The 26,422-nt window shown below is 39.8% G+C and overlaps 1 protein-coding gene and 1 pseudogene across 10 annotated transcripts in view; both read right to left on the reverse strand.

The window, feature by feature from the left end:
• Nrg3 (neuregulin 3) overlaps positions 1–26,422 on the reverse strand; it is a 1,068,996-nt gene that overhangs the window by 30,829 nt on the left and 1,011,745 nt on the right. For all 10 annotated transcript variants that reach the window (XM_052734004.1, XM_052734003.1, XM_052734001.1 and 7 more), the window contains one exon: positions 2,458–2,560. In XM_052734004.1, coding sequence (XP_052589964.1) covers positions 2,458–2,560 — 103 coding nt within the window. The remainder of the gene's footprint in view (positions 1–2,457; positions 2,561–26,422) is intronic.
• LOC128107802 (thioredoxin-like) lies at positions 6,156–6,859 on the reverse strand (annotated as a pseudogene).

The following is a 26,422-nucleotide window of genomic DNA, read 5'->3' on the forward strand; positions in this document are numbered from 1 at the left end:
TGCCACACATCCTGCACTTGCTTGCTTTCATTGTTAAGATGACTATAATCAATCTTTTGCTTAAATGTGTTAAAACTGCAAATTGTACTCTAGGAATTAGTGATTAGTTTTGTCTTCATAGCAATTTACTTATTGCTCTATAAATATAATATTACTTCCCAATTTCTTTCTCATACACAGCTGTTAAAAGCAGACACCTCTAATGCCAAGCTGGGTGTGACTACCCTTTGTGGGCTTGAGTACTGCTCTGAATTTGATAGCTATCCAGCCTCCAAGTTCCGGAGTGGAAAGCCATGAGTGTTACCAACTCAGGTTGGCCATTTCTGATTTGAAGTGTTTCCGATTTGAATACTAAGCAACGCCATTCACAGCACCATCTCATTTAGCTCTCGCCCTGCTTTTATAAGGTATTTTTTTAATTTGTATTTTTGGAAAAAGAAAGCAGGAAGGAAATATTCCTAGTAACACGAATCAATGGCAAATTGGAGATTCAAATGCACCCGTGGCTCATATAATATCCCAACCAGTACCCTCACATGGCCTCACTGGGGCTCCACCAAAGCAGGGAAACTCCCAACTAGGAGCTTTGCCATTCAGCTACAAGACTATATAAGCCAATTTAGTAATATAGCTTATAGCATAGATTTAAACTAGAACTCCTGGGAGTCACAGTACCATATTTGTAATTTTCTACTTTATTCCTTTCACAACTTAATATTTTAAAATAAATTCCCATAGTATCTAGTATTGTTCTCTAAGGGCTTGTGTATTGGCTTAGTCCCCAGCTTGGCTCAGAGCAATTGGTGGAGACATTAAAACGTGGACCTATTGGAAGGTCTTCTGGTTATTAAAGATATTCCCTTGAAGGGGAGAGTGAGACATGCCCCCCCTTTCTTTTTTGCTTCACAATTCTGCCCAGAGGCAGAGGCTCTCTTCTGCTCCATACTGAAACCATGATGTGTGGTCACATTCTGTCACAACAAGCAATAGGTCCAATCAATCCTGATTGAAATGAACAAAACTGAGTCCAAATAAAGCTTTGCAAGATCAGTATCTCACCTTTTTGTTAGGACAATGGAAGCTGACTAATATATTATTTGAAAATGCAGCAAAAAAAAAAAAAAAAAAAAACCTGAAAAGTTGTAAGGTCAGAGAGTTAATCACTAAAATCCCAGTGTGCCTGGCACGTGTTTGGAGATCACCACTGTCACAGTCAATAGGTACAAAGATGTGACAGGAAATGTTATATGGTGTGCTGGAAAGGGGCCTGAATAAGAAAAAAAACATTATGTCAAAAACTAAGGAAGGCTGAAAGTATGGACTTTAGTTACACAGTACAATTATTGGATATTATTGTGACAAGAATACCATGCTAATACAAGACTTAATAACAGGGCACTAGGTAGAGAGTGCATGAGAATTCTCAGTGCTGTTATTATAGTAGTTCTGAAACTCTAAAAGCATTTGAAAAAAAAAGTTTGTTGAAATAATAGTCACTAATCCTGTAGTTATGCCTCAATATTTCTTATTTAAAGTCATAATTGTAGCTCTCTTTAAAAATTGACATGTATGACTTACAGACAGAGATTACAAACTGTATCTGCAAAGTGCTCCATTTTTGGAAGAGAAAATGAACAGAAAAACAGTGGTCCAAGGAAAGGCAATTGAGCATTGACTATGATTTCAGACAGGCTGCAGCCATGTAACTAGAGCCAATGTCTTAAGGTTCAAGAACCCAATAGACTAACACTTGGATCTGCAATTCCTATCTTACGTACAGATGACATCATTTCCATAAATAATTTCATCCATGTTCATTTATAAAAACACAGAGTTATGAACACATTAATATGGATATAATATACTTTTAATTCTATTTTATGAATCATCATAAGTCCCTTCATCTGCAGATAGTTTCTTGGCAAGTGAAATTCAGAGCATGTTCAAGTTCTATATCCCAAACTGTGAACTCATGCACAGTTTTTGGTGTTCTTTCATTAAATGTGACTTAAATTTTATGAGTACAAGCCAAAAACTGTTTGAAAGTAAACTGATACTTTTTTGTAGTTCTTTGCTTTTTTTCCTGGAAAATGCTTTTCCTATTGACAATGGTTGATAGCATCTAGGTTCAGCAGTGGTTCCCCCACCCCCACCCTAGTTCCTGGCAAAGAGAGTTAGTTAGCCTTTTAGTGGAAGCTGCTGAGCCTTTCTTTAATGAAGAGAGGTGACCAAGTTGTCTGAAACCTCTTCCAATGTGTGTCTGAGAACCCTCCCCCCACCACACACACACATATGGCTGCCTGCATTCACGGTGGTCCATAGACTGCTCTAATTCTCTGCAGATCACTGCTGAACCAATGTGCAAAGGATCCCTCTGCTTGGAGCTGAAATTGAGACCATAGAGGAAAAGAGCTTTCTTTCCGACGTAACCTTTAATCACCAGAGAAATGGTCTTACTTGCTTTTGAAGTAGAATGCTGCAGAGAACATGCCCACGATGACAATTCCAAAGATGATACATGAAATTGACAGCACCTGCCTTTGATAAACATCTTCACTCTCTGTGAATTTGAAAAACAGAATTAGAATGGATGCCAGTGGGGCACAGAGGCAGAAATCTCCATCTTTGTACTTCTGAGCTGGTGGGAGTCTTTCAAAGCCAACCTTATTTTTTTTTTTTTTTTTGATGTTGTTGTTCCTGTTGTGAATGGGAGAAAAACATGAGGGAGATATTATGACTCAGTTTCCTTGTAGAGATCTATACAGTAACTGACTACTACTTTTAATTTGTTCCTTTTGGTATCTGTACAGTCACATAAGTACTCTTGCTCATACTTGTAATAACTTGATAAATATTAAAGGGAATTCTATGACTTCTGAACACTGTAGAAGCATATGTTTTGGGAACTGTGGTGGATCCTGATTAATGAGCTACAAGATGAGGGTGTCTGCACTTTCTGGTGCCAGCAACAACTGAGTTTTTATTCTGTGGTGCTCAGATCTCTGTGTCATCTGAGTTTTGTTGGATCCTTGATGATCTAGCCGTTATTCATCTTTCTATTACTCTGATATTGACATCACTTTATGAAAGAGATTTTCAGTATTTATACAAATATCATGTTCACCATGTCCGTAGCCATCTCCGTGCCCATGTTCTAGCACAGGAGACACCAGCCTCTATACCAATGTGGCACCTTGCCTCTTGTCATTACAAAACATGCTAATTCCAACACTTCACTTTTCAGTCACTACAATTTACACCCAACTCCTTTTCTAAAATATGCTTAGTAAAACAATTCTTTCACCTTATTAAGAGCTCTGGATCCAGAGACTCTAGAACTTTCTCTGCAAATTACCATCCTTTTGTTTTCATTTCTGTCTTTAAACACATAAACACCATAGGACATAATTATAATCATTGTCTCATTTGCAAATACTCTCTTCAACTGTTCCCATGTACTTTCCCATTCATCCATTTGGCAACATATCCCTATAAAAATTCAAGAAAACTATAACCTTCACACCACGTTAACCATTTCATAGTACACCAAGAATACTATGCTACAGGGCAGGTATTTTATAAGAGATGAAGGTTGAAAATTGGGTTTCTTAGGTGGGCATCAAGTCCCAGACAATGCCATCAGCTCACTAGTTTGCATACTCAGGTTCGTCCATCTACTTAAATTATACTCAAACATCTGACTCAGTGAAACATCCCTTATTCTCAGATATTTCACAGGTCCTAACAAAAATGAAGCCTGTACAGAGAAAAATTTCCAACATTCTAAAGTAAAACACACAAAATTAGCAATTCATTCTCATTCATTTTTTTCCTCCCTCCATCTCTTTCTAACCTCTATTCCTCCCTCCCTCTTCACTAATTTAATTAGCGGTTCCTCAAACTTCAGTGTGCTTTTCAGTCACCTTGAAAGCTCCTAGAGGACAGGCCACCCTCACTTGCTCCTGGTGAGTTACTGACTAGCACACTCCAGTGCGTACAGAAATTTTGGATTTCAGTAAGTCCTCAGGTGACTGTGATGCTTTAGGTCTAGCAGACACATTAGGAAGCACTGACTGAAGGAGGGAGGTATGCTCAGCAGGTGACTCACCTGCTTTCTAACATCTGAGAGATTTGTTTCCTGGTAAGAGATAGTTAGAGTACCCATTTCAGACCTTCTAATATACAAGCTGATTTAAATGAATTTTCAGGTGTTTCTCATCCATAATGTAGTTAGGGAATTATTCAGGTTGAAGAAAAACTCTTATCAAAGTTGATTCCCTGTTTTGTACTTTCTCCTCTCTCTTTGGAGTCCTCTCAGCATTGAACTTTAAAGGAATTACTCTGAATTACTCTACAAGGCCAGTGTTATCTCAATGCAAAACCCAGACAAAAACTCAAAACACTTCCCATCACACACGTAACATTTTCTTAATAAAAAGTTAGGGAAGTGTATATAATAACATATCCAAACCTTAGTACATTACAAATAGGTGGCATTGTCATGGGGAATGCAAGTAGGGGTAGAGCTTAAGTGTATCTGTGATTTACCACTTTAGCAGGTTCAGAAAAAATCTGATGACTAGATTATTAAAGAATAAATAGATGAAAGAGCTTAAGAAAGCCTACCAGCGCTTAATGAAATCTCTACCAAACTAGACATAATAGAAGGGCATTCCTCACCCTGACAAAGAACAGCTTTACTGGATGCACACACATGTAATAGATAAATATATATCATCAGGAAAATCTGGATGCTTTGACCTTAAGTGAACAATAATGTCTACTTGCACCACTTCTCCTGGCCACTGTCCTGTTGGCAGTGTACTACAGGAAAATACAAACACACCTGTTCCATTTGAGGCAATGGATGAAAAATTGTCTTTTCAACATTGTGGCCACCTGTGCAAGAAAGCTGTTGGAGTCTACAAAGGTACCGGGAGAGTTGATAGGTGAACTTAGCATGTTTACAGTACCCAAGGATGGAGGAAAAAAAAAAACATTGCTTGTACATGTACTTAATAGGGAAACAAATCCGAATTTGAAAGAAAGACATCATAACAGCAAAAAAAAAAAAAAAAAAAAAAAAAACCACCTAATATACGCACAGATAAGTTTGACAAACGTATACAAGCCCTGTTTGTTGAAAATGTTGAAGGCTGACTGAGAGAGTTGAAAGAACAGCTACACAGATGTATGTGTTAAGATAAGAAGACACATACTTAGACCAGGCATCGTCATCCCTGGGTTGCTGAGAACTCAGCTAAGGAAGCTGCTGGGTTTGGTAGCACACTCCAGTGTTGCCAGCTTGAGGCTAAGAAAAGAAGAGCTGGGTTTTGTGGCTAGCCTGTGCTGCACAATGAGATAGTGACTCAAAAATCAGACTCCTTGGAGACATTCCGTTGTTGTTATTGAAACCGAACAGCGAATTTCAAATGTTTGATGGAATCTTAAAGAAAGCAAAGTTAGAGGATTTTATCATAAGAAAAGCTATAGTATTCCAAGAAATGCCTAATTCTAGAGAAAGAAAAATGGAACATAAGAGATTCCAGAAGTGCATGCCTTATGAAAGTATGAAAATATTTTCATAATGAACATATTAAAATGGCATTGCTTATATAGCAGAGCTATGCTCTAGAAAGTGACCACTGACCACAGTTTCACATTTTACACAGAAAAAAAAACTTTGAAAAGATGGAAAAATAAAAATAGGAAAATTTAAAATAATAGATATAAATACAAAATTTTCAAACTCCAAAATTTTCAAAAAATTTGAGGAAATTGTAATATTGTGGGTTTGGAAAATTTAAAGCATAAAAGACACAAACTTCAAAATGTTTACAAATCAGTAATATAGACTCAGCCATACTGTAATGTTTGTTCTTCAAAAATGCCATACTGAAATGAATAGGGGAAGCACAGTCTTGGAAAACAATAGGAATATAAACACTCACCATGAGACCTGAGCATAAAATATAAGCCACTCTCATGACTTAAAATAAGCACCCAAAATTTGAGATGGCAATTTTTTTAAAAGGGTAGAATTAATATTTTATTGTCATTTATAATCAGATGTCAGTTGGGCATAGCCTCTCCTCACACTTCATATCTTTTTGAAAATTAAAGAAGTTACAGGTTTACACAGCTGGTGGCTGCTTCTATTTTTCAGGGCATAATAAGGAAAATTCAGCAGTAGAGGCTTCAAGCTTTTCCTTGTTAGCTCCAGGGAATTCACCCACCTTTCGACCCTTTCTATAAAACGGGAAAGTGGGCATGCATTTGACTTCACAGTCTGCAGCAACATCCTAGCAGTCATCCACATCTACTTCAAGGAACACCACACTGGAATACTTTTCAGAGAGGGAATGAAAGAAGTTCTTGATCATTTTTCAAGGTCCACACCACGTGGCAGAGAAGTCCATAACTACAAGCTTGTCACCCGCAGACACCAGGGCCTCTTGAAAAGCTTCCTTGCTCTCGATCAGCTTCACCATTTTGGCTGTCGCAGAGAGGAACCACACAAGTTTTTGTAGAATCCGATGGAAACAGATCAGAGGCGCTGGAGGGAGTTTCGAGATGGGAATTTTGAATACATTTTATTCTGACAATAAATTCTCAGGAGAACTTGGGATGACAAAGGAAGTGTCCACAGGACATAAGAGGATTTCAAATTAACTATATTAAGGTAGGTGGGGTTCCTAATAAAATAGCTAGAAGACAAGGATTAGTATGCCATGGCAAGGATATGGAGCAAAAAGCTTTCTATTTTTTAATAGATATGACATACCACTTAAAAAAACAGCTTCACAGAGTTAAGAATATACCTACTTTATGATGGAGATATTCCATTCCTAGGCATTTAATCAGTCCTGAGCTGAGTACCACCCACTCTTCAGTCAATGCTAGGCTCCTCCCATAGCGGGGGGGGGGGGGGGCGCATTGTCATCCACCTGACCTCACTGTGGTCTGTATTCTCAATGTCTTCTTCGCAGAGTGTAGTTCCACAGAGAACATGATGAATTTACTTGTCTCCAGGCCTCAGAATTAACCTTAACATGGTTTACCAACAGACAGAAACTTCAGATCTATATCCTGGTCCCAATATGCCACACAACTGCACTGATGTGCTGCTCAGTTTAATTTTTGGCCTGACTGCTTAGAGCTGATGGCAATTCATAACCAGAATGCTGCTGTGGGATGGTCTGTATGTCAAATGTGTTGCTGATTGGTCAATGAATAAATCACTGATTGGCCCGTGGCCAGGCAGGAAGTATAGGCGGGACAAGGAGGAGAATAGAGCTGGGAAGTGGAAGGCTGAGTAGAGAGACACTGCCAGCCGCCATCAGGACAAGGAAGATGTAAAGTACCGGTAAGCCACAAGCCACGTGGCAAGGTATAGATTAATAGAAATGGATTAATTTAAGCTGTAAGAACAGTTAGCAAGAAGCCTGCCACGGCCATACAGTTTGAAACCAATATAAGTCTCTGTGTTTACTTGATCGGGTTTGAGAGGCTTGGGACTGGCGGGTGAGAGAGATTTGCCCTGACTGTGGGCCAGGCAAAAAAACTCTAGCAACAAATGGCGCCCAACGTGGGGCGCGGGTGAGAGAGATTTGTCCTGACTGTGGGCCAGGCAGGAAAACTCTAGCTACAGAATGCAGGCTGTGGGTTGGCCGAGGGACACAGAATTCCTCATCCCGGGATTGTCTGAGATCATCCCAAAATGTCCCTAGATGTTTCCAGGAGCATGTTGTGTGGTGCTTCTCTCTCTCAGCAATGCCAACTGCAGCACCAAACCCATCACACCTGTCTCAAAACCTGCACGGCAAAAAGCTGTCTTATTTCTTTTTCTGACACCATCTGCCATAGATTCTCTTTAAATTTGATTGCATACTTTCGAGTTCTTTCTCCTGTGAAAGTGCATCTCAAACTGATGCTTCACAAGCATCCATCCTTCTTAGGCTTCATTTACATTTTAATTGCTGGTTCATGCGAGAATATTGGAAAATGTAAAGTAAACCTAGAAGAAATTTTAGGTTATTCTGTTTTCCCAGTAAATGGAGAGGGACTATTATGTGGATTAACAAGCTGGGGTGAATATTTTAAATTTGAAAGTGCTCAAAGTAAAGAGATGCAGAATATGTCATGGAGACCTTGCTGGGAGCATATTGTCATCTTAAAAATTGTCATCCTTTCTACCCTACATTTGTAAGCTCATTAAATGTTCCAGCTGATCTTAGAAGCAAATAATTCCAAAGCATTCCATCTTGCTAGATTGTAGTAAAATCACTACAGTAGCACAAATGTGAATTTCATAAGACAGTTAATCCTGTCCTGCCATTACCAATAACAATTTTGAATATGAAGGATGATGATATCCATTAAAACAAAACATAGCAAAAATAAGGTTGTTCCCACTAACATGAATGATTTCCACATGTAATCTTCCTGTTGTGTTCCCTGCTTTTTGAATCTAGACAAAAGTAGCCTAGGAAGTGCAACAAAACCAATTCTGAGTTTAAATCAAGAGTGAAATTAAAAGAGTAAAAGCTTAAAATGAATTTAGAGACCCAGCTGTGGTCAGGCGATGATGCTGTTGGTGCCTTTGACTCATAAGGAGTTACACAAAACTCACACACACAGCAAGGAAGGGCCAAGGTGGCATGTAGTTTGGGATTTGGGGTTGTTTCTGGCCACAGAACTATATAACCTTATCTCCCCCAACATAAAACAGTGGTTTTACCTGCGTGTATTGCGGGAATGATTGTTTACATGTCAAAAATGATGTAAACAATCTTTTCTAAGATTTTAATGCAGTTTAAACCATTTTACTTTCCCAAAAAGTTTGCTCCCACTGTAATCTTTGAAAACATACTTGTTAGCTTCATGATGGGTCAACTCTTGTAAGCAAGATGGCAAATCATCCTGTGGTTTTGAATATTTCATTAATATTTTAAATCATTTTAAGCCATTATAAATCAGACCCCTTATAGTCAACAAAGTTGTGTTTAAAGCAAAGGATATTTAAGTTCAAATTCAATCTTTGCCATTTTTCCCTATAATTTTGAAAAGTTATTAATTTTAGAATTTCCTCTCTCAAATAGGATTATTAATTGTTTTGTTCTACATATTATTAGCCTAGTGATAAAAGTCTAGAAGCTTCTCAGAACATGATTTTTCTTTAAATATTTTATAAGACCCAATACCACCTAAAAATGTAAAGCTCTATCAGGAAGGATAATAGAAAAGGACAATGAATGGCGCAGCATTGCTGATTTAAAAGCCAGAGAAACAACCACAAAATAGAGAAGCTGGTATTAGACCCATGACTCAGTGGGATCAGGGTTAAGTTCCCAACACCCACATGGCAGCTAACAACTGCCTGTAACTCCAGTTCCCAGGACTCTGATGCCATATTATGGCTTCTAAAGATATTGCATGTCATGCACCTACCTATACACAGTCAAACACTCATGTATACGAAATAGAAATAAATCTTAAAATAAAAAGCTGAAGAGAAATATTCCAAGTCCCTTTAGGACAATAGGGATTTTGAATTATGCAAGTGAAGACATTCTTTCTGTTAAGAACCTAACCCCTATGTTGTCTGACTCCTGTTAAAACTTTCTGCCCTCAGTGGGGATATTTTCTCTTTATCCTCTGGCTTCCAGAACAAAGTCTTTGCTAATTTTTCTCTAAACAGAAAGTATCCAGAATGTACTGCATTACATATTTCCTCCATATCTCTTCAGTGCAAGTAATGTAGTGATATTTCCCCCCATGCCACCAGTATGCAGAAATGATATTCGGTGTTAAGGATGAAGGGAAAGAAGAAATAGACACGAGTCCCCATCATAGGTTTAGTAATCCACTAGAGCAGCAGTTGACAGCTAAACCAACACAAAAAAAAATACGAACAGCTTGCTCAACAGAGTATATATATATATATATATATATATATATATATATATATATATATATATATATGACTGCAGAGGTGCATTATAGGAAACCCCCACTCATGTCCAGGCTGTTCATGTAGATCTCATTCCATTTCTCTGTCATTGGGCGATCCCCGTGTCTTTCTTGGGGTCCTTTTTTCCAGGTAGCCTCCCTAGTGAAGGGCGAGGGTCGAGGGAAAGAGAGCTTGGGGGAGCGGGAGATCCCAGCTGGATCAACAACAGAGAGGGAGAACAAGGAATAGGAGACCATGGTAAATGAAGACCACATGAGAATAGGAAGAAGCAAAGTGCTAGAGAGGCCCACAGAAATCCACAAAGATACCCCCACAACAGACTGCTGGCAATGGTCGAGAGACAGCCCGAACTGACCTATTCTGGTGATGGGATGGCCAAACACCCCAATGGTCGTGCTAGAAACCTCATCCAACTACTGAGGGATCTGACTGCAGAGATCCATGACTAGGCCCCGGGTGGATCTCTGGGAGTCCAATTAGCGAGAATGAGGAGGATTTATATGAGCGAGAATTGTTGAGACCAAGGTTGGATAAAGCACAGGGATAAATAGCCAAACGAATGGAAACACATCAACTATGAACCAATGGCTGAGGGGTCACCAACTGGATCAGGCCCTCTGAGTGGGTGAGACAGTTGATTGGCCTGATCTGTTTGGGAGGCATCCAGGCAGTGGGACCGGGTCCTGTGCTCATTGCATGAGTTGGCTGTTTGAAACCTGGGGCCTATGTAGGATCGCTTGGCTCGGCCTGGGAGGAGGGGACTGGACCTACCTGGACTGAGTCTACCAGGTTGATCTCAGTCTGTGGGGAAGGCTTTGCCCTGGAGGAGATGGGAATGGGGGGCGGGCTGGGGGGAAGGTGAGGGGGGCCGGAGGGGGGAGAACAAGGGAATCCATGACTGATAAGTAGAACTGAATTGTATTGCAAAATAATAAAAAAAAAGGAAACCCCATCTTCTCAAAGAGCTCAGCATCACAGAGGGGAAATGTAAATTAGAAGTCAGTTTTAGACACAAGTCATGGGATGGCAGGCATTGAGGCATTGTTCAGGTGTAGAAAACAACTCATACAAAGACCCTGAGATAAATCTGGAGTAAGCAGAGCAGCACAGAGGCAGCACGGACATGGTACACAGTGAATGTGTCATTATAATCCCAGGAAGTGACTGAAGTATGTCAGAGGAGAGCCAGGAGATTAATTTCATATTTCCATTGTAATATAGGAATCAATTGGAGTGGACTGGGCTGGAGTGGATAAAGAATCCAGATGGGATGCCATTGCACCTGCTCAGGGAAGCAATGATGGGGATTTGCACAGCAAGGAGTAGCAGCAGGACAGAGAATGCAGGAATAAAGGGGAACTTTAGCCAAGTACTCACAGGCCAAGAAGTCAGCCATCTGTACAAAGGAGAGGATACTCGGAATAGGATGCAAAGACAAACTCCATTCACAACTTACCAACTTCAAGAGCCCATAAAATATCGAAGTAGAAATGTTGAGTATACATGTAAACACAGGTAAATGGACTAAGAGATGGTACCAAGCTGTCAAATGTAAATGCTCTAAGCTGTCAGATGTAAATGCTCTAGGGGATGTGTTCCTGCTAATAAGTGTGTTCTGTTTGTGTGGTAGCCCCATTTAAAAGAAAAAAACAACACAAACAAAGAAACTCAGACAAATGAGAGGATTTCTAAATTATATCCACATACATTCACACACAGGCACACAACACACACACACACACACACACACACACACACACACACACACACACACACACCTGTAATCATATACAGGAGCCATGATATCCCCAGATGGACAACTGTATTCTCAACATATGCAAATAAGACCCTATGTGGCCACTAGGTAACAAGGAAAGCTTGATTTCTTTGACTGTTATTTTAAAAGTCAACCGAACAATACCACCGGGGCTCCTTATCCAAATATTCATTATGTGAGGCCCTGCAGTTAAGAGTCTACATACAGAAGCAAAATCATCATACTACAACAATATTTACTAATGAAGCCACAGTATGAAAGGAGCCTGCAGTGGCATTCACCAGTGCCTAATTCCAACACTGGCTTCAATCCAGCAAATCAACCTCATAATCTGTATAGGTCAGGTTCTCCTTGACTGTTAGACTGCCTTTATGTCTTCATTGTAACAAGATTAAGTTGAAGTAGATTTATACAGCATTAATTACTCTTGGATAGAGAAGACATTCTGAAGTTTGTTCCTAAACATCAACAAAAGTTAGGGACAAATTAAATATTAGGAGCTTAAAGGGAGTTTCAGATGAACCTTAATCAGTAAAGAGAGTAAAATGAATGTTTAAAATATCTAGAAACTGAGATTGGTATCTTTTAACTTGATGACTAAAAATGCAGTTAAATGGTCTGATAAATACATTAAAAAATCATTTAAAGATAAAAGAGATCCTGAAGGAAAAGGAAAGAGACCCTCACTGAGCTCACACTTAACAACGGAAGGTGGGTCCTCAGAATGTATATAATATATCTGTCTGGAATGGTTCAGGGACTACTAGTACTGCTAGCCAAATTCAGAGAAGCTGGGACGTCCAGTGGGTACTTCAAGGCTTCACAGCTAACCCAGTTATTTCTTTCTGGAAGTCCCCTTCCCAAACAGATTCAGGAAAGAAATTCACTAATGAGATGTAAAATGTGTAAGATTGAAAGACATTAAAAGATAGTTTTAGTAATGCAAGTTAAAATAGAAAGTGAATTAGGTACAACCTTTTGGACTCAGCAAGATAGGATAAATAATGGAGTATTTTTCTCTGAATTTGTCAAATGTTAACAGACTAGACATTGTTGATGTATTTATTGCCTGTATATATTGTGTATAGTTATTGTACTTACTGTATATAGTTTCTATTATGTTAGTTATAATCTTTTTTATTTTAGACAAAAAGGGGAAGTGTGTTGATATTTTGTTTATGCTCTAACAAATAAAGCTTGCCTGGAAATCAGAGTATGGAGCTAGCCACTAGTTAACCATAGAGCCAGGCAATGGTGGCACACAACTTTAATCCCAGCACTTGGGATCTCATGCCTTTGATCCTATTACTTGGGAGGCATACACCCTTAATCCCAGCACTAGGGAGGAGGAAAGAGAAAGTGATATGGCTGGGCAGAGAGGAAGTGATAAGGTGAGTCAGAGACAGGAGCTTGGCCCCTTTCAGGCTGAGGATTCAAGAGAGGTAAGAAGTCTCTCTAGTGGCTGGCTCCTTTACTGATCTTTCAGCATTTACCCTGATATCTGGCTCCAGGTTTTTATTATTAACACCAACTAGAATTCACGCTACAATAGGTCTCTAGAATGGACAAAAGTAGTAACCATAAGATATTTGACCAGTCTTAAAAAGACTTAATAAGGACTTCTGATGTTTAGTAATCAATGTTATGGTACACTAAGAAGTATATAGGCTCTAAGATAAGAAAGATATGAGACAAGTCACTGACTTTTGAGCTTTATTTTGTTTTCCTAGTCAAAGAAAAAAAAAGGCTAAGGGCCAATTCATAATTCAGTGATGGAATTCCCAGGAAAAGTAAAGCAGCATGTTGTCACTAGCAGGGAATGCAGTCAGGCTCCAGTTACGCAGTGATACCAACATGCTATCCATATGTGTAGCAGCTTAGGAAAGAATGAACTGTAAGAGATCAGAAGAGTAAAGAACCTGAGACTAGGTAGGCCAGGGACCTAGGGTAAGACCAAATACTACTGTTCTGCCAATAGAATATAGCAATAAAATTACTCCTAAGGACTTCTGCTGTACTTATAGATATGTCCCATGTTCAGCTATCATCAAAGAAGCCTCCTCATCCAGCTAATAGAAACAAATACAGACATTATTCAGAGAGTGAGAGACTTTACAACACTCAGCTGTCAAAGAAATATCTCCTTCATATTCCTTCCCTTGGGGTTTAGGGAACTTGGAGGAAGGGGGGTGGGTAGAAAGAATTGGAAGAGCCAGAGGGGAACAGACACCAAGGAATCAAGGCCTAGATACAGCAGGCCTGGTATACATAAGAACTTACAGAAACTATGGAACTGTACATTAGATCTGCTCAAGATGTGGTTCTAGAGCTGAAAGGAGAAGTGGACACATGCCCCCATCCCTACCCCAGAAGCTATCTCCAATTGATAGCCACTTGCACATGAGCAAGTTTTCTCTAAGGGAGTCTCACTGGGGAAATAAACCACTCGGGGTAAAGCACATGCCCAGCAGTAGATGACCAACACAAAATGAATTCACTACTCAGCTGAATCTTTAGATGCTCTTTTTGTCTCATAATGTTGTGTCAGGGTTTTTTTTTTTTTCAACTTACCTGTCAGTTGTGTATATACTATGGCTTCCGGTTTTGTGTTTTGTAGGATTCCAGTGAGTGCAAATGTGTATGTCTCTGAGTCCATATCTGTTTGTGCTTTTTCTTTGGCTCTTTTTCTTGTTTATTTGTTTCGTTCTTTTCCAATTTATTTGTTTATGTTTTATTTTATTTTTTATTATTATTCCTTAGTTACATGTTTGTTTTCTAACAACAGAAAGGTATGAATATGGATGGAAGGGGAGGTGGAGAGGAGCTGAGAGGCATAGAGGGAGAGGAAACTGTAACCAGATATATAGTATGAAAAAAAAATCAACCCCTGAGAATGTCGAGATGGCTCAATAGTTAAGAGTGCTTATTGCCCTTTAGAAGACAAAAGTTCGGTTCCCCACACCATCACAGATCAGCTCACAACCTCCTGTAACTCCAGTTCCCATAGATCAGATACCCTTGACTAGTCTTTGTGAGCTTCTGCACTTGTTTAGCATATACTCACAGACACACACACACTTTCACATACACAAAAATAAATCTCTAATAAACAAACAAACAAAGCAGAATTTGCCTCTAAACTAGACTAAAACTGAAGACAAGCAGAAGCTTACCAGCAAGGCTTAGTGGATTCTCCTCTACATTCCACAGCAGATAGTACTATAGGATTTCCCTCCAACTACAAACAGGAGCAAGACAGACTTTCATAAATCCCACAAGCCAGCTAGAGGGATGGGTACATAAGGATGAATAGAATACAGTGTGAGAAGCATTTACAAAGTGTGATGTGAATATGATGGGCTGGGTTAGAGAAAATCCACCTGAGTAGGAGACAAGAAAGGATACAGAGGTGTCAGAGAAACATTGGGAACAGTTGCTAGAGTGGCTTCAGAAGAGAGGAACAGCAATATTTCTATTTATGACAATGACTTGAGGCAGCGTAAGAAATGTAGCATCTGGCATATGGTACATGCTGCCTTTCAAAATAGCAGAAGTAAATGAACATGGTTCTTTCCACCCTGTCACTAGGAAATTATTGTGAGATGTAAGTCCCATATATCAGGCATACGTTTTTACCATTTGTGGACAACCATGTTGGAAAGATTATCTACTTTCAATGAAATAAAAATTGTAATTGCTTCTTTTGTAGCTGAGTTAGCCAAAGTATATTTTGCATTTGGATCTGGTGCCAATCAAATATTTCTCCTGTAAGGATAGGAGAAAAAGGCACAAGAAGGAGGAGAGATCAAGATGATGGCAAAGAGGAAGATGGGAATACCAAACATGGCTGTAATCAAAGGGAGAGGATGCAGAGAGAGTTGAAGATGGGACGAGGAGGAAGGTAGACAAGGGTGAGAAGGAAGAAACAAGCCTTTCAAGCCTGCCATTCTTCTGGAATCTCTCTTCCAAAGATCACAGCTGCTCTCCGGCTGGGAGAAGAGTCACTCACCTCTTGGTCCAATCAGAGCTGGTGGATTCTGTCTCAGGGAGCCTCTGGGATCACTGGGGTTTGGGGGAGGGAGTGGGTCTTATAGATTACAGGGTCCCCTAGGGGGCGTTGGTGGGGAGGTCTGCCTGCTGGAGTCTTCTCTACTTGCCTGCAATTGGGGCAGCAATGGGTGAGGGTGGGGGAGCATGGGTTGTGCCTCAGGGCCTAGGTCTTAGAGATAGGACTCTCCAGCTGGGAGAAGAGTCACTCACCTCTTGGTCCTGACAACAGCTGCTCTAGTTAGGTGACCTCCCTTTCTATTGGAAAAGTGAGTATAATATTTGGGTTTCTCCCAATTACAGGAAATGTTACCTCCCCCCAGTCTAATTTAAAGTCCAAGCGGAGTAGGAATTGTGGATAGTGCCAGACCCTTCATCTGGAGCTTGCTGGACAGAAGCAATTATTGTTTACTGCATCATTTTCCCATTGAACTTGGCTCTATTTACAGAGAAACCCACAGATAGAGGAACAAAGGACCAACACAGTCTTAATCATACACACACACACACACACACACACACACACACACACACACACACACACACACAGCAGTTGCCAACCTGTCAAATTGGTATCTTATCTATGCCAAAATCAAGAGACCACTTAATTTCAAAATCTAGTACATTCAAGAATCATACCATAGGATGAGGACAATTGATATGTCTTGCCTGAATTTATAGAAAGAATAAGAAGATTCAGCTAAATAGGCTTTATCAAATTTTCCTTGCCATTGGAGACATTTATGTGGTGTACATAAGAAAGGGTTGATATAGATATTTCTACTCAAATCATTTCTGCATGAACCCATACTTGCAATGCTTCACAGAAGGCTATCAAAACTATATTTAAAGTCTAACACCTATGTCCTTAAATATGTTTAATTAACTGTAAGATCAAACTGATTAATTTATGGAAAAATTTCTAGAAAATCTCAAATAGAAAGCAGACTGTGGAACTTCATCTGGAAGTAAGTTGTAGATGTGGCAAGGCCAACCTCACAGATGATTGTGTGAGTGCAGTGTGAGTTCTGAAGCATTCAGCAAGCAGACAGCTAAATCATCTCTTAAGGACTACAATATAAGGGGCAAGTAAGTGATGCCTCCAAAATGAAAACAGCTGACAGGCATGTAAGTGTGGCAAGTATGGACATGAAAGAATGAAGCTGAGAGCTTCTTCAGGATGTTGGAATTTCCTCTGTGGTCTTGCCCACTGGGTGGGAATGAAGAATAAATTCAGGCAACTGTCTATTACTGATCATGTCAGCAGATCAGTACAGAATAATATTATCTTCATTTCACATATTAGGAGACAAAGGCTCTAAGAGGAACAGATCTAGGACTCAAACACACATCCTTGATTCCAGTTGGAATATAGCCACTGATCTCTTCCTGTCCTGCTCCTGAGGACTATGAAAGGGAACATATTCATCTATCCACTGTCCTACAGCCCAAGGGCAGATAATGCAGGACTCAATAACAGCAGAGCAAAAGGAGAAGCACAAACCAAGGAGGAGAAGGAGAAGCAGGGGAGGAGGAGGAGGAAGAAGACTAGATGAAGCAGAAGGAAGAGGAAGAATTAGGGAGTAAGGAAAAGGAGGAACAGAAGCAGGAGAGGCTGTGATGGCCCCACCTTCTTGCCCAAGGAGCGCAAAATCAAACAGAAGAAGCAACATAAGTTTAAAATACAGTGAGAGGTGTCAAAAGAGGAACAGAAGCTGCATTGTAAAGTAAGAGAGCAGCTTCTGCTATTTAATCCAGGATGATTCTGTAGATATTGAGCAGTGTGTCATTTGTTTCTCTCGGTCCAGTTTCCCATGCCTGAACATCTCAAATGGCCTCCCCAAGGAGCAACCATGATGTATTGCATTCCAAATTCAAAGTTAGGTGTTTTTAATAGCTTTGTCATTGACATTTATTTAAGTCTTAAGGCCATTAAATGTAAAACACCTCAAAACAGAATTTGTTTAATCAAGGATTGTCACTGAAAGTCATGAGGTTTTTTTCGTTGTAGTGGAGAAGCTATGAAGTAGGAAGGACTTGGAAAGATGAAGCATAGTGCCTAAACTTTATGTTTGAACCAACACCATTTTTGCTGGAGGTAGAGAAAACATAGCAAGTGAATTAGGGATAAAATGGGGTGTGCTTGTTATTCTGCACTATCTGGGGCTGTACTAACTAACTCATGAGCTGTCTCTCTTGCCATTGCAGACTACATGTTCTGCTCCAGGCTTGAAGACAGGACTCTGCCCCCTTCCTCCCCTCCATATCAATGTGCATTTTACTCCTGACTAGAATTTTCCCCCTGCTTCTGTTGTTCTACCCACCGAGCCAGAAACATACTATTTAGACCTGAGACTTCCATGAAGTAGAAGCTTCTCCTCATCTTCTATCCTGCAACAACTCTCTGAGGCAGGGTGTTGGGGGCATCCATTGTCTGTGTTTGTAGACAATACAGATGGGGAAACTACCACTGTGTTCCAATTCTGCAGTCAGATCTTTACCATTACAGCTCACAGGGAGTTTTGCTGCCAGTTTGGTTCCCATGCTCTGAAAGAATTTGGAAGAAATAGGACATGAATGTAGTTAGGCTGGACCCTGACTGAACAGACAACAGAGTTATTTGGGCTATGGAGACTGTACAGTGGCCTGCAAACACCATATACAACCAAGTGTGGGATTAGTATAAGCAGAATTCCAACCTCATTACTGTATTCTCATCCAAACACATGTTTATTGTGGTAGTTTGAAAGAAAATGACACCCATAGTCTCATAGAGAGTGACACTATTGGGAGGTGTGGCATTTTTGAAGTATGTGTGACTTTTTGTAGGAAGTGTGTCACTAGGAGTGGGCTTTGGAGTTTCAAAAGTCCAAGTCAGGCCCAATGTTACCCTCTCTTTCTGCTGTCTGCCAATCCAGATGTAGGACTCTCAACTGTCTCTCCAGAACCATGTGTACCTGTATGCCATCATGCTCCCTGCCATGATAATCATGGACTAAACTTCTCAACTGTAACCCTTTCCCAATTAAATGTTTTCCTTTATAAGAGTTGCTGTTGTTATGGTGTCTCTTCATAGCAATAGAAACTCTAAGACAAAAGTTGGTACCAGGGACTGGGGTATTGCTGTGACCTGACCATGCTTTTGTTTCGATGTATGTGGACTTTGAGACTTTGTATTAGGGAAGCAGTTGAATGCTTTCAGTAGAACTCAATGGTCTACACTAGTAGGAGCATGAAGACAGTGTTGCTGTGGGTAACTTGAACAGTGTGGGTCAAGAGGTTTCTGAGGAAAAGAATTCTAGTGTGTGTCCTAGAAACCATTCTTTGGATATTTTGGTAAAGAATATGGATGCTTTTTGTTCTTGTCCAAAAATTCTGCCTGAAGCTACATTGAAGAATTGTAGATCAATAGCTTTGGCCAAGCAGATTTCAGAACAGCCTAGTGTTGACTTTGTTGTGTGGTTATTAGTAGCTCCTCTTATGTAATTCTATAATGGGCTGGAGCAAGTTGAGCAAGGAAAAATGCAAAATGTACAATTTGAGGAGAAAGGGGGTACTGAAAAGTATAAACAGATTAAAGAAAAGCCTGATGCTAAGTGAAATAAAGGGAGTGTTGACCTCAGAGTAAGACCCCACCCAGCTAAAGCTTCTAACTTGTGAAAAAGAATTTAATGAAAAATAAGAAGACATTACAAAAAAGCTTAGAGCCAGACAAGGTGGTGCATACCTTTAATCCCAGCACTCAGAAGGCAGAGGCAGAGGCAGGTAGATCTCTAAGTTCAAGGCCAGCTTCATCTACAGAGTGAGTTCTAGGAAAGCTAAGCTCAGGCAGTAAAGGAAACCATCAGAAACAGAAAGCTAGTGAATTTTTTTTTTTGAACGGGGGGTGGGGGGGTAGGGGAAAATGTTCTATCCCTAACAAGTGGAAGTTGGACACTTCAGTCATCTAGTTCTGTCTTTAAAGTCAAGGATAAAAAAAAGGGGATTATGGAATCTCCCACTATGACTAAGGAAAGTCCCTGTGGCCAGGAGTGTGTCAGAGGTGTCCCTGCATGGAGGCCCAAGAGGCCATTGTGTGAAGCTCTGAAGGTGAAGCCTGGATTGCCTTGGATTCCCCAAGATGTTAGAGATGCCGGAGTCATGGGATTCCAGCCAAGGAAAGTTGCTAACATGGAGTATACACACCCAAGGATAGAGAAGTGTGTTTCAGTCAACAAAGCTGAAAAGAGTTGGAGACCTGAAGAACGTTTGACATCAGACTTGGGATGCAGATGTTGGGAGTTTGCCTAGCTGGTTTTCAGTCTTGCTTTGTTCTGATATGTTCCCTTTCCTCCATTTTGGAATAGTAATGAATATCCTATGCCATTATTTGTTGGAAGTATGTGATCTCCTTTTTCATTTTCATTTTATAGGTGGTTGCAGTTAAGAGACTGTCATGAGTCTCAGTAGATACTTGAATTTGAACTTTCAAACAGAGTTGAAACTGTGATAGACTAGGATGAGGACTTTTGAAGTTGGACTGAACATTTTTTGCTTTGATATGATATGGCTACCAGCTTATGGGGTCCAGGGATTGCAATGTAGTGGTTTGAATGAAAATAGCTCCCGTAGGCTCATAGTGTGTGGCATTATTAGGAAGCATGGCTTTGTTGGAGTAGGTGTGACCTAGTTGGGAGAAGTGTGCTACTCTCTCTTCCTGCTGTCTGCCAACCCAGATGTAGAACTATCTCTCCAGCACCATGTATACCTGTGTGCCACCATGTTCCCTGCTATGATGATAATGGACTGAACCTCTAAACTGTAAGCCCTCCTCAATTAAATGTTTTCCTTTATAAGAGTTGTTGTGGTCATGATGTCTCTTCACAGCAATAGAAACCCTAGGACTCTTATGGTGTCACCTTGGAATCCTTTAATAATGTCTGTTAATTAAATGTTCCTTATAGTTTAAAACTATGGTGAGAACATATTTTATATCACAAATGCTAACAGAAACCCTGCAAAGAAGTTACCACAAAGGGGGAAATAGACAGAAAAGGTAGCATGTGGGTGTAACAACCACATTGAAGAAAGGAAAGAAAGCTCCCTTTCTCTCTCTCTCTCAGCATCCCCTGCTATGCCCATGCATTATCAACTGAGAAAAACTTCACAGAGTGGCTGTTTTGTATGAATCAAGCAATTATTACAAACCACAAACTTCAAGAAAGAGATGCACACAAAGTCTGGGCCTGCTGTTGTCCCTGAGGATGAAGGCAGAGAAGGCAGGGGGTTTCCACAGGCTGAAACATCAAATATTCCCTTGTCTTATACAAAGGTTTAGTTCTGTTAGAATCACATAGCCATTGATCCCTTATGACAGGTAGAAAGCATACAGTAAGCAAGGAAGTCAACTTTGCAAAGAAATAGCCATTGTACCAAACGTAAAATGAGTAGCTCACAGTCAGAGGAAAATTCATCCACATAAACAAGCCCACAGGCACTGCTGGCGGAGCCACCATTTGGGAAGAGAAATAGGATACCTGGGGACTGTTTTAATATTTGCTTTCTGAAAAGTAAAATGGTACCAGGATCCCTTGGGCCACAGAAATGATAGCCCAGCTTTGATAACAATGGCTCAAAAGACAACTTCATTTTAGGAGAGAACAACAGAGTAAAGAGAGTTGTCAAAGCAGAATGTATTAGGATCTGGAGCCCTTCCTCCTCACCTCTACAGCTCTTCCTCTAGCATCCTACAGGGTTGGAAGGAGAGGATATTGCCATCCTGGTTTTCAACAGAATATCTTTGTATGCCGAAGCAGATACACATGCTGTGGGTGACGTGTGTCCTTGTCATGCCTCCTTGGAGAAAACATTCCACTTTACAACAGTGGAAATTCCCCCCAAATGTACATGTCAGTTGATGTGTCCAAGGCATCAGTTCTTCAGGCAATTCACACTTTGTCCCCACTTTAAGAGATCTGGACTGGTTTCACAACTGAGGAAAGCCTGTGCAATTATGTGAAACAGGCATTCTCAGGATCCGAGGGAGATGCATTATGGATAAGGAAATGGAGGCTTGGGTGAGTATGGGGCTTTGTGAGCACACTGTTGAGTGCATAAACTATGAAGAAGAGGGCCAGATAACTTTAGCCAAATGCAGTTGTTTCTCTGAACACATGTTAGGGAGCTGCAGTCTTGTCCATCTGTTGGTGAGTGTCCATGGCTGCTCTTGCCTTACCTTGGTGGAGATGAGCAGTTGGAAGCAACGCATACAAAGCCTACATACTTGCTGATCCCTGGGATCACCTCCATTTGCATGTAAGGAGAGAGGCATCCTCCTTAAAGACGCAAAAAAGGAAGCAAAGAATTGCTTCCTTGATATGGAAAGTGTATGGACCCTTACTTCTTTCTACTGAGCTGTTATCTCTCTGGGCACCAGAATGCTCCCACAGTAATGGAAGCCTGTAATCCTGGGTGATAGAGTTGGCTGCTGTTATTTAGTCATCACTCAGTAATTTGGAGCCAATACTATGCTTGAAATGAATGTAAGTGAGAAATTAGACTTTACCTAAACATTAAAAAAAAAAAATACTATCTTACGACCTCCCTGACTGCTCAAGTTCTTTGAAATGCACGGGCAGCCCGGCCCTGCCTGTCCAGCCACCTGCGATAGTTTTGTTAGTTTTTCCAGGCTCCCAGCAAGGTACATTGTTGGCTTCTCTCTGGGAAAGCCTACAGTAATAGATGCTTTTACCAGTTCAACCTGCAAGTTCTGCACATGCAAAGCTGCAGAAACATACATGGCCAGTGCTCCAATCACAAGGAATGATTCAGTTTTCTTGCTGAACCATAACTCATGAATTACTGTACCATAATCTGCAGATGGATGGGACCCTATTTTGGCTGATAAGAAGTGATAACTTCTGACTCAAGAACAGTCTCATTTCTATGCTACTGAGATGTAGGGCAGGACGTGGCACTAAAGTGTGCTGTTCATTGGTCCAGTTCTGTGTAGCCATGCCTGAGAGGAAAGGCTTTTGTTAGAATAACAGTGGCAACCAGAACAGGATCAACTTTTGAGAATTTACATCACAAAGCTCTTAGATACAAAATCATTTAGCCCTCTGGACATTTCTCAGATCATTATCAACCACAGTTGCCCATGAAGAATTTAAGATGCAGAGAATTGAACTACACAGGGCTCTAAATTCACAGAAAGAGTAAGTGGCCACAGATAGCCTGACTACAACTCATTCCTAGCTGGGAGAAAAGAGCAGTATGGTCTTATACTTCTCTACCTGGAAAATCAGTACCTTACCAAAACCAAGATGTGATAAGATATGAAATAACACTTATCAGAGTGGAAGAGAAATAGGTTCATATAGCAATTCTACAATGAATTAAGCAAGCTAAACTTGAGGAAAAGCTTCACCCTTTCTAGGTTCTCTGCCCTTATCTATAAAATAGGATGTTAACCCCTTCCAATCTAGGTTTTAGGAGCACAAAAAGTACTTTTAAACAATGCTTTTGTAGGTTTTGGTGTTCTATTTGACACACAATAAGCCATCATTTCAAAAACAGTATTGTTCTTTTTCCTTTCTTCCATGAAGATAAGAGGAAAGTATTTGGTCTAAAAGCCTTTATTCTTATAGAAGACCTATACTATCTTTTTTTGTCTGGAGAAGGCAGAAACTTATTTTTTTCTGAACTGCTCAACATGGAAGATTCTTCTCTGGAATGCCTTTGACATCAGTGAATAGTTTGGATCCATTAAGATGGATAGGATCAATTTTATGAATCTAAATCTGATTCTTCAAGTTGCCCTTCAGCCCTCTCCAGGAAACCAAGTGTGACATGAATCTACATTAGTCTATAATTATGACCTTCTGATTGCACCATCATTCTCTAAGCCTGAAAGTGAGTACAAACTCCTAGCGCCTTCTCATCATGCTTGATGGGCTTGCATTCATGACAGGCACTCTGAAAAGGACACCTCAATCCCTTTCACAAAATGTTCTCAAATTTGATCCAATACTAAAACACCATCCAGAGTGACAGGCATGGCCAGAGACACAGCTCCCATAAGACGGGTACCAAAAGAGCTGGACCAATGGATGTACCTTCCTGGTTCAAATGGTTTTAATGGCATTCCCCTTACAAAGCTCCTCTTCATTCCCAAACCTTCCATTTGCAGACCCATCAATTAAAGCTCACTCAGTGGAACCTCAATAAAGCTACCTAAAGAAATGGAATCAAGTAGTCCAACTGAATTTAGAACTGAAAGTGGATTTTTTTAATTCAGTACACAAGGCCAGGCTAACATCAGGAGAGCACCTGTACACATATACTTTCATGGTGGAATGAACTACAGAGTCCATGGTGTTAATGTTTAATATTTTTTCTGAAGTATGTGGCTTATACACTACCATGTCTATGAAAGTATTTGTGTTTCTGTTTCATGGACTATCAAAAGTTATTACCAATTTCCAGATCCTTTGAACATTTCTTATCAGGAAACAAATGGAAAATCTCAAACATTTACAGTACCCCTTTGCCTTACTGAAACCAACTCCTATGAAACCAAAATAATTATTTATGTTGGGAGTCAATAAAATTAAAGACTGCCTATCTCACAGATGAGGTAGTTGTGTCCTAGTTACTGAGTTATCTTGATTTATTCATTCTTTGCACAAGGCAAGAATGAATTGTATCATAAAAAAGAAAATTTATGAAAAAAAGAGGGTCTTAAACCTTTCCTGTTTATCTTAGTTGCAGTTTCAAATGAACCATTTATTTCATGTTTCAGTAAGTACATTTTTCAGTATTTGAAAACTGATGCTATGCAATATTAGTAACTTAAGTTCACCTCACTGAATTTTATTTGATTTTCCATCAAGATTCCTTTTCTGTTCTAGATGTCAGTCAGATCTCTACAATACCATTTAATAGAGGTGCTTCTACAAGCTTTCTGTTTTGACAGATTCTTTAACCTGTCTTATTTAGTGGTTTCAGTGCTTTGTGTATTTTTTTAATGAATACTGGTTGAGTACTTTGTAGAACGCTTCTGGTGGTTCTCTTATGATTTGATTTGCATAGTTTTTTTCTAGCAGAGAAACATAGAGCTAAAGCACTAGTTTAGCTCAAAAGAAGTGGCTTCTGCCTGTAATATTTCCATTTGCAATGTGGAAGCAAATGATCAGAAATTAGAGGCCAACCTTAGCTACATATGGACTTTACAGACAGCCATGGCTATGAGAAACTATGCCATAAAATACCAAAAGAAAGACTATTCAATTAAAATTTTATGTCAATATGACTTGCCAGTGTTGAGGTAAACCTTGGTCACATGATTTGAGGTTACTCAATGATAAAGTTACCACATTTACCCTTCTTCTCTCTACAGCATTGTGTAGAAAGACAAGTCTCTGTGTGAACCCCACAATTAGTGTAGGGAGCCAAAATCATGCTTTTTAAAGACAAGAAGACTATATAAATTATTCAAGTTTTTTTCCCATGGAAATTTACCTGTTCTCTACCTTAAATGGATAATTTAGTTGTCTTGTTTCATAGTCATATCAGCTTTTCTAAATATAATCCAAAACTGAATTATTCCCTTACTCTAGTTATTTGAAGTTTTGAAATTTAGATCTCTTAGTTTTTTTCTGGGATGTCTTTATATGACCATGCTTTCATGGTGAAGTTTCTGTACTTCATTATTTATCACTTTTGAACACTTCCTTCCTTCTCAGCACTGTAGGGTACTCTTGGCTCATCCTCAGTCCTACAATTAGCCACGTCTCTAAGGAGATTTGTGTTCCTATAATAATTTATAAAGAATATTAGAAACCCTAATCTGATTTCTAGGGGTACTCATGGTTATTGGGGTGTCATTATGTCTAGGTTCTTTCAACTTAAAATGCCAGAATCCACACATATAAATGTATAACACACCAGAATTCTTAATTCATACCTCTGAGAAAGATTTCTTTTTTTTTTTTTTTTTTTTTTTTTTTTTTTGGTTTTTCGAGACAGGGTTTCTCTGTGTAGCTTTGTGCCTTTCCTGGGACTCACTTGGTAGCCCAGACTGGCCTCGAACTCACCGAGATCCGCCTGGCTCTGCCTCCCAAGTGCTGGGATTAAAGGCGTGCGCCACTACCGCCCGGCTCTGAGAAAGATTTCAAATACAGTACTGAGGTATATTCCTTTAGCTACAAGTGTTACAAACTGTAATTTCAAAGTCACTGAGATCAGCATTTTTATGTCATATCCTTCTGTTGTTTTACACACATATATAGTGTGTGTGATTCTTTTTTCACATTGTATACTTCATGGAAGTATACTCTAGTGAGCTAAATTATTCCTTTAATTGGTACACATTAATATCCACTCTATGCTATATGTCTCTACATATTCTGGCAAATGCATATGATTCAGCATTAAAGTACTGTAGCTAAAGTTTTCCTGCCTGGCCCACAGTCAGGACAAATCTCTATCACCCGCCAGTCCCACAGCCACTCAGACCCGACCAAGTAAACACAGAGACTTATATTGGTTACAAACTGTATGGCCATGGCAGGCTTCTTGCTAACTGTTCTTACAGCTTAAATTAATCCATTTCCATTAATCTATACCTTGCCACATGGCTCGTG

Source organism: Peromyscus californicus, unplaced genomic scaffold (assembly GCF_007827085.1).
Source record: "Peromyscus californicus insignis strain IS unplaced genomic scaffold, ASM782708v3 Scaffold_12__1_contigs__length_115047231, whole genome shotgun sequence".
Classification (NCBI taxonomy): domain Eukaryota; kingdom Metazoa; phylum Chordata; class Mammalia; order Rodentia; family Cricetidae; genus Peromyscus; species Peromyscus californicus.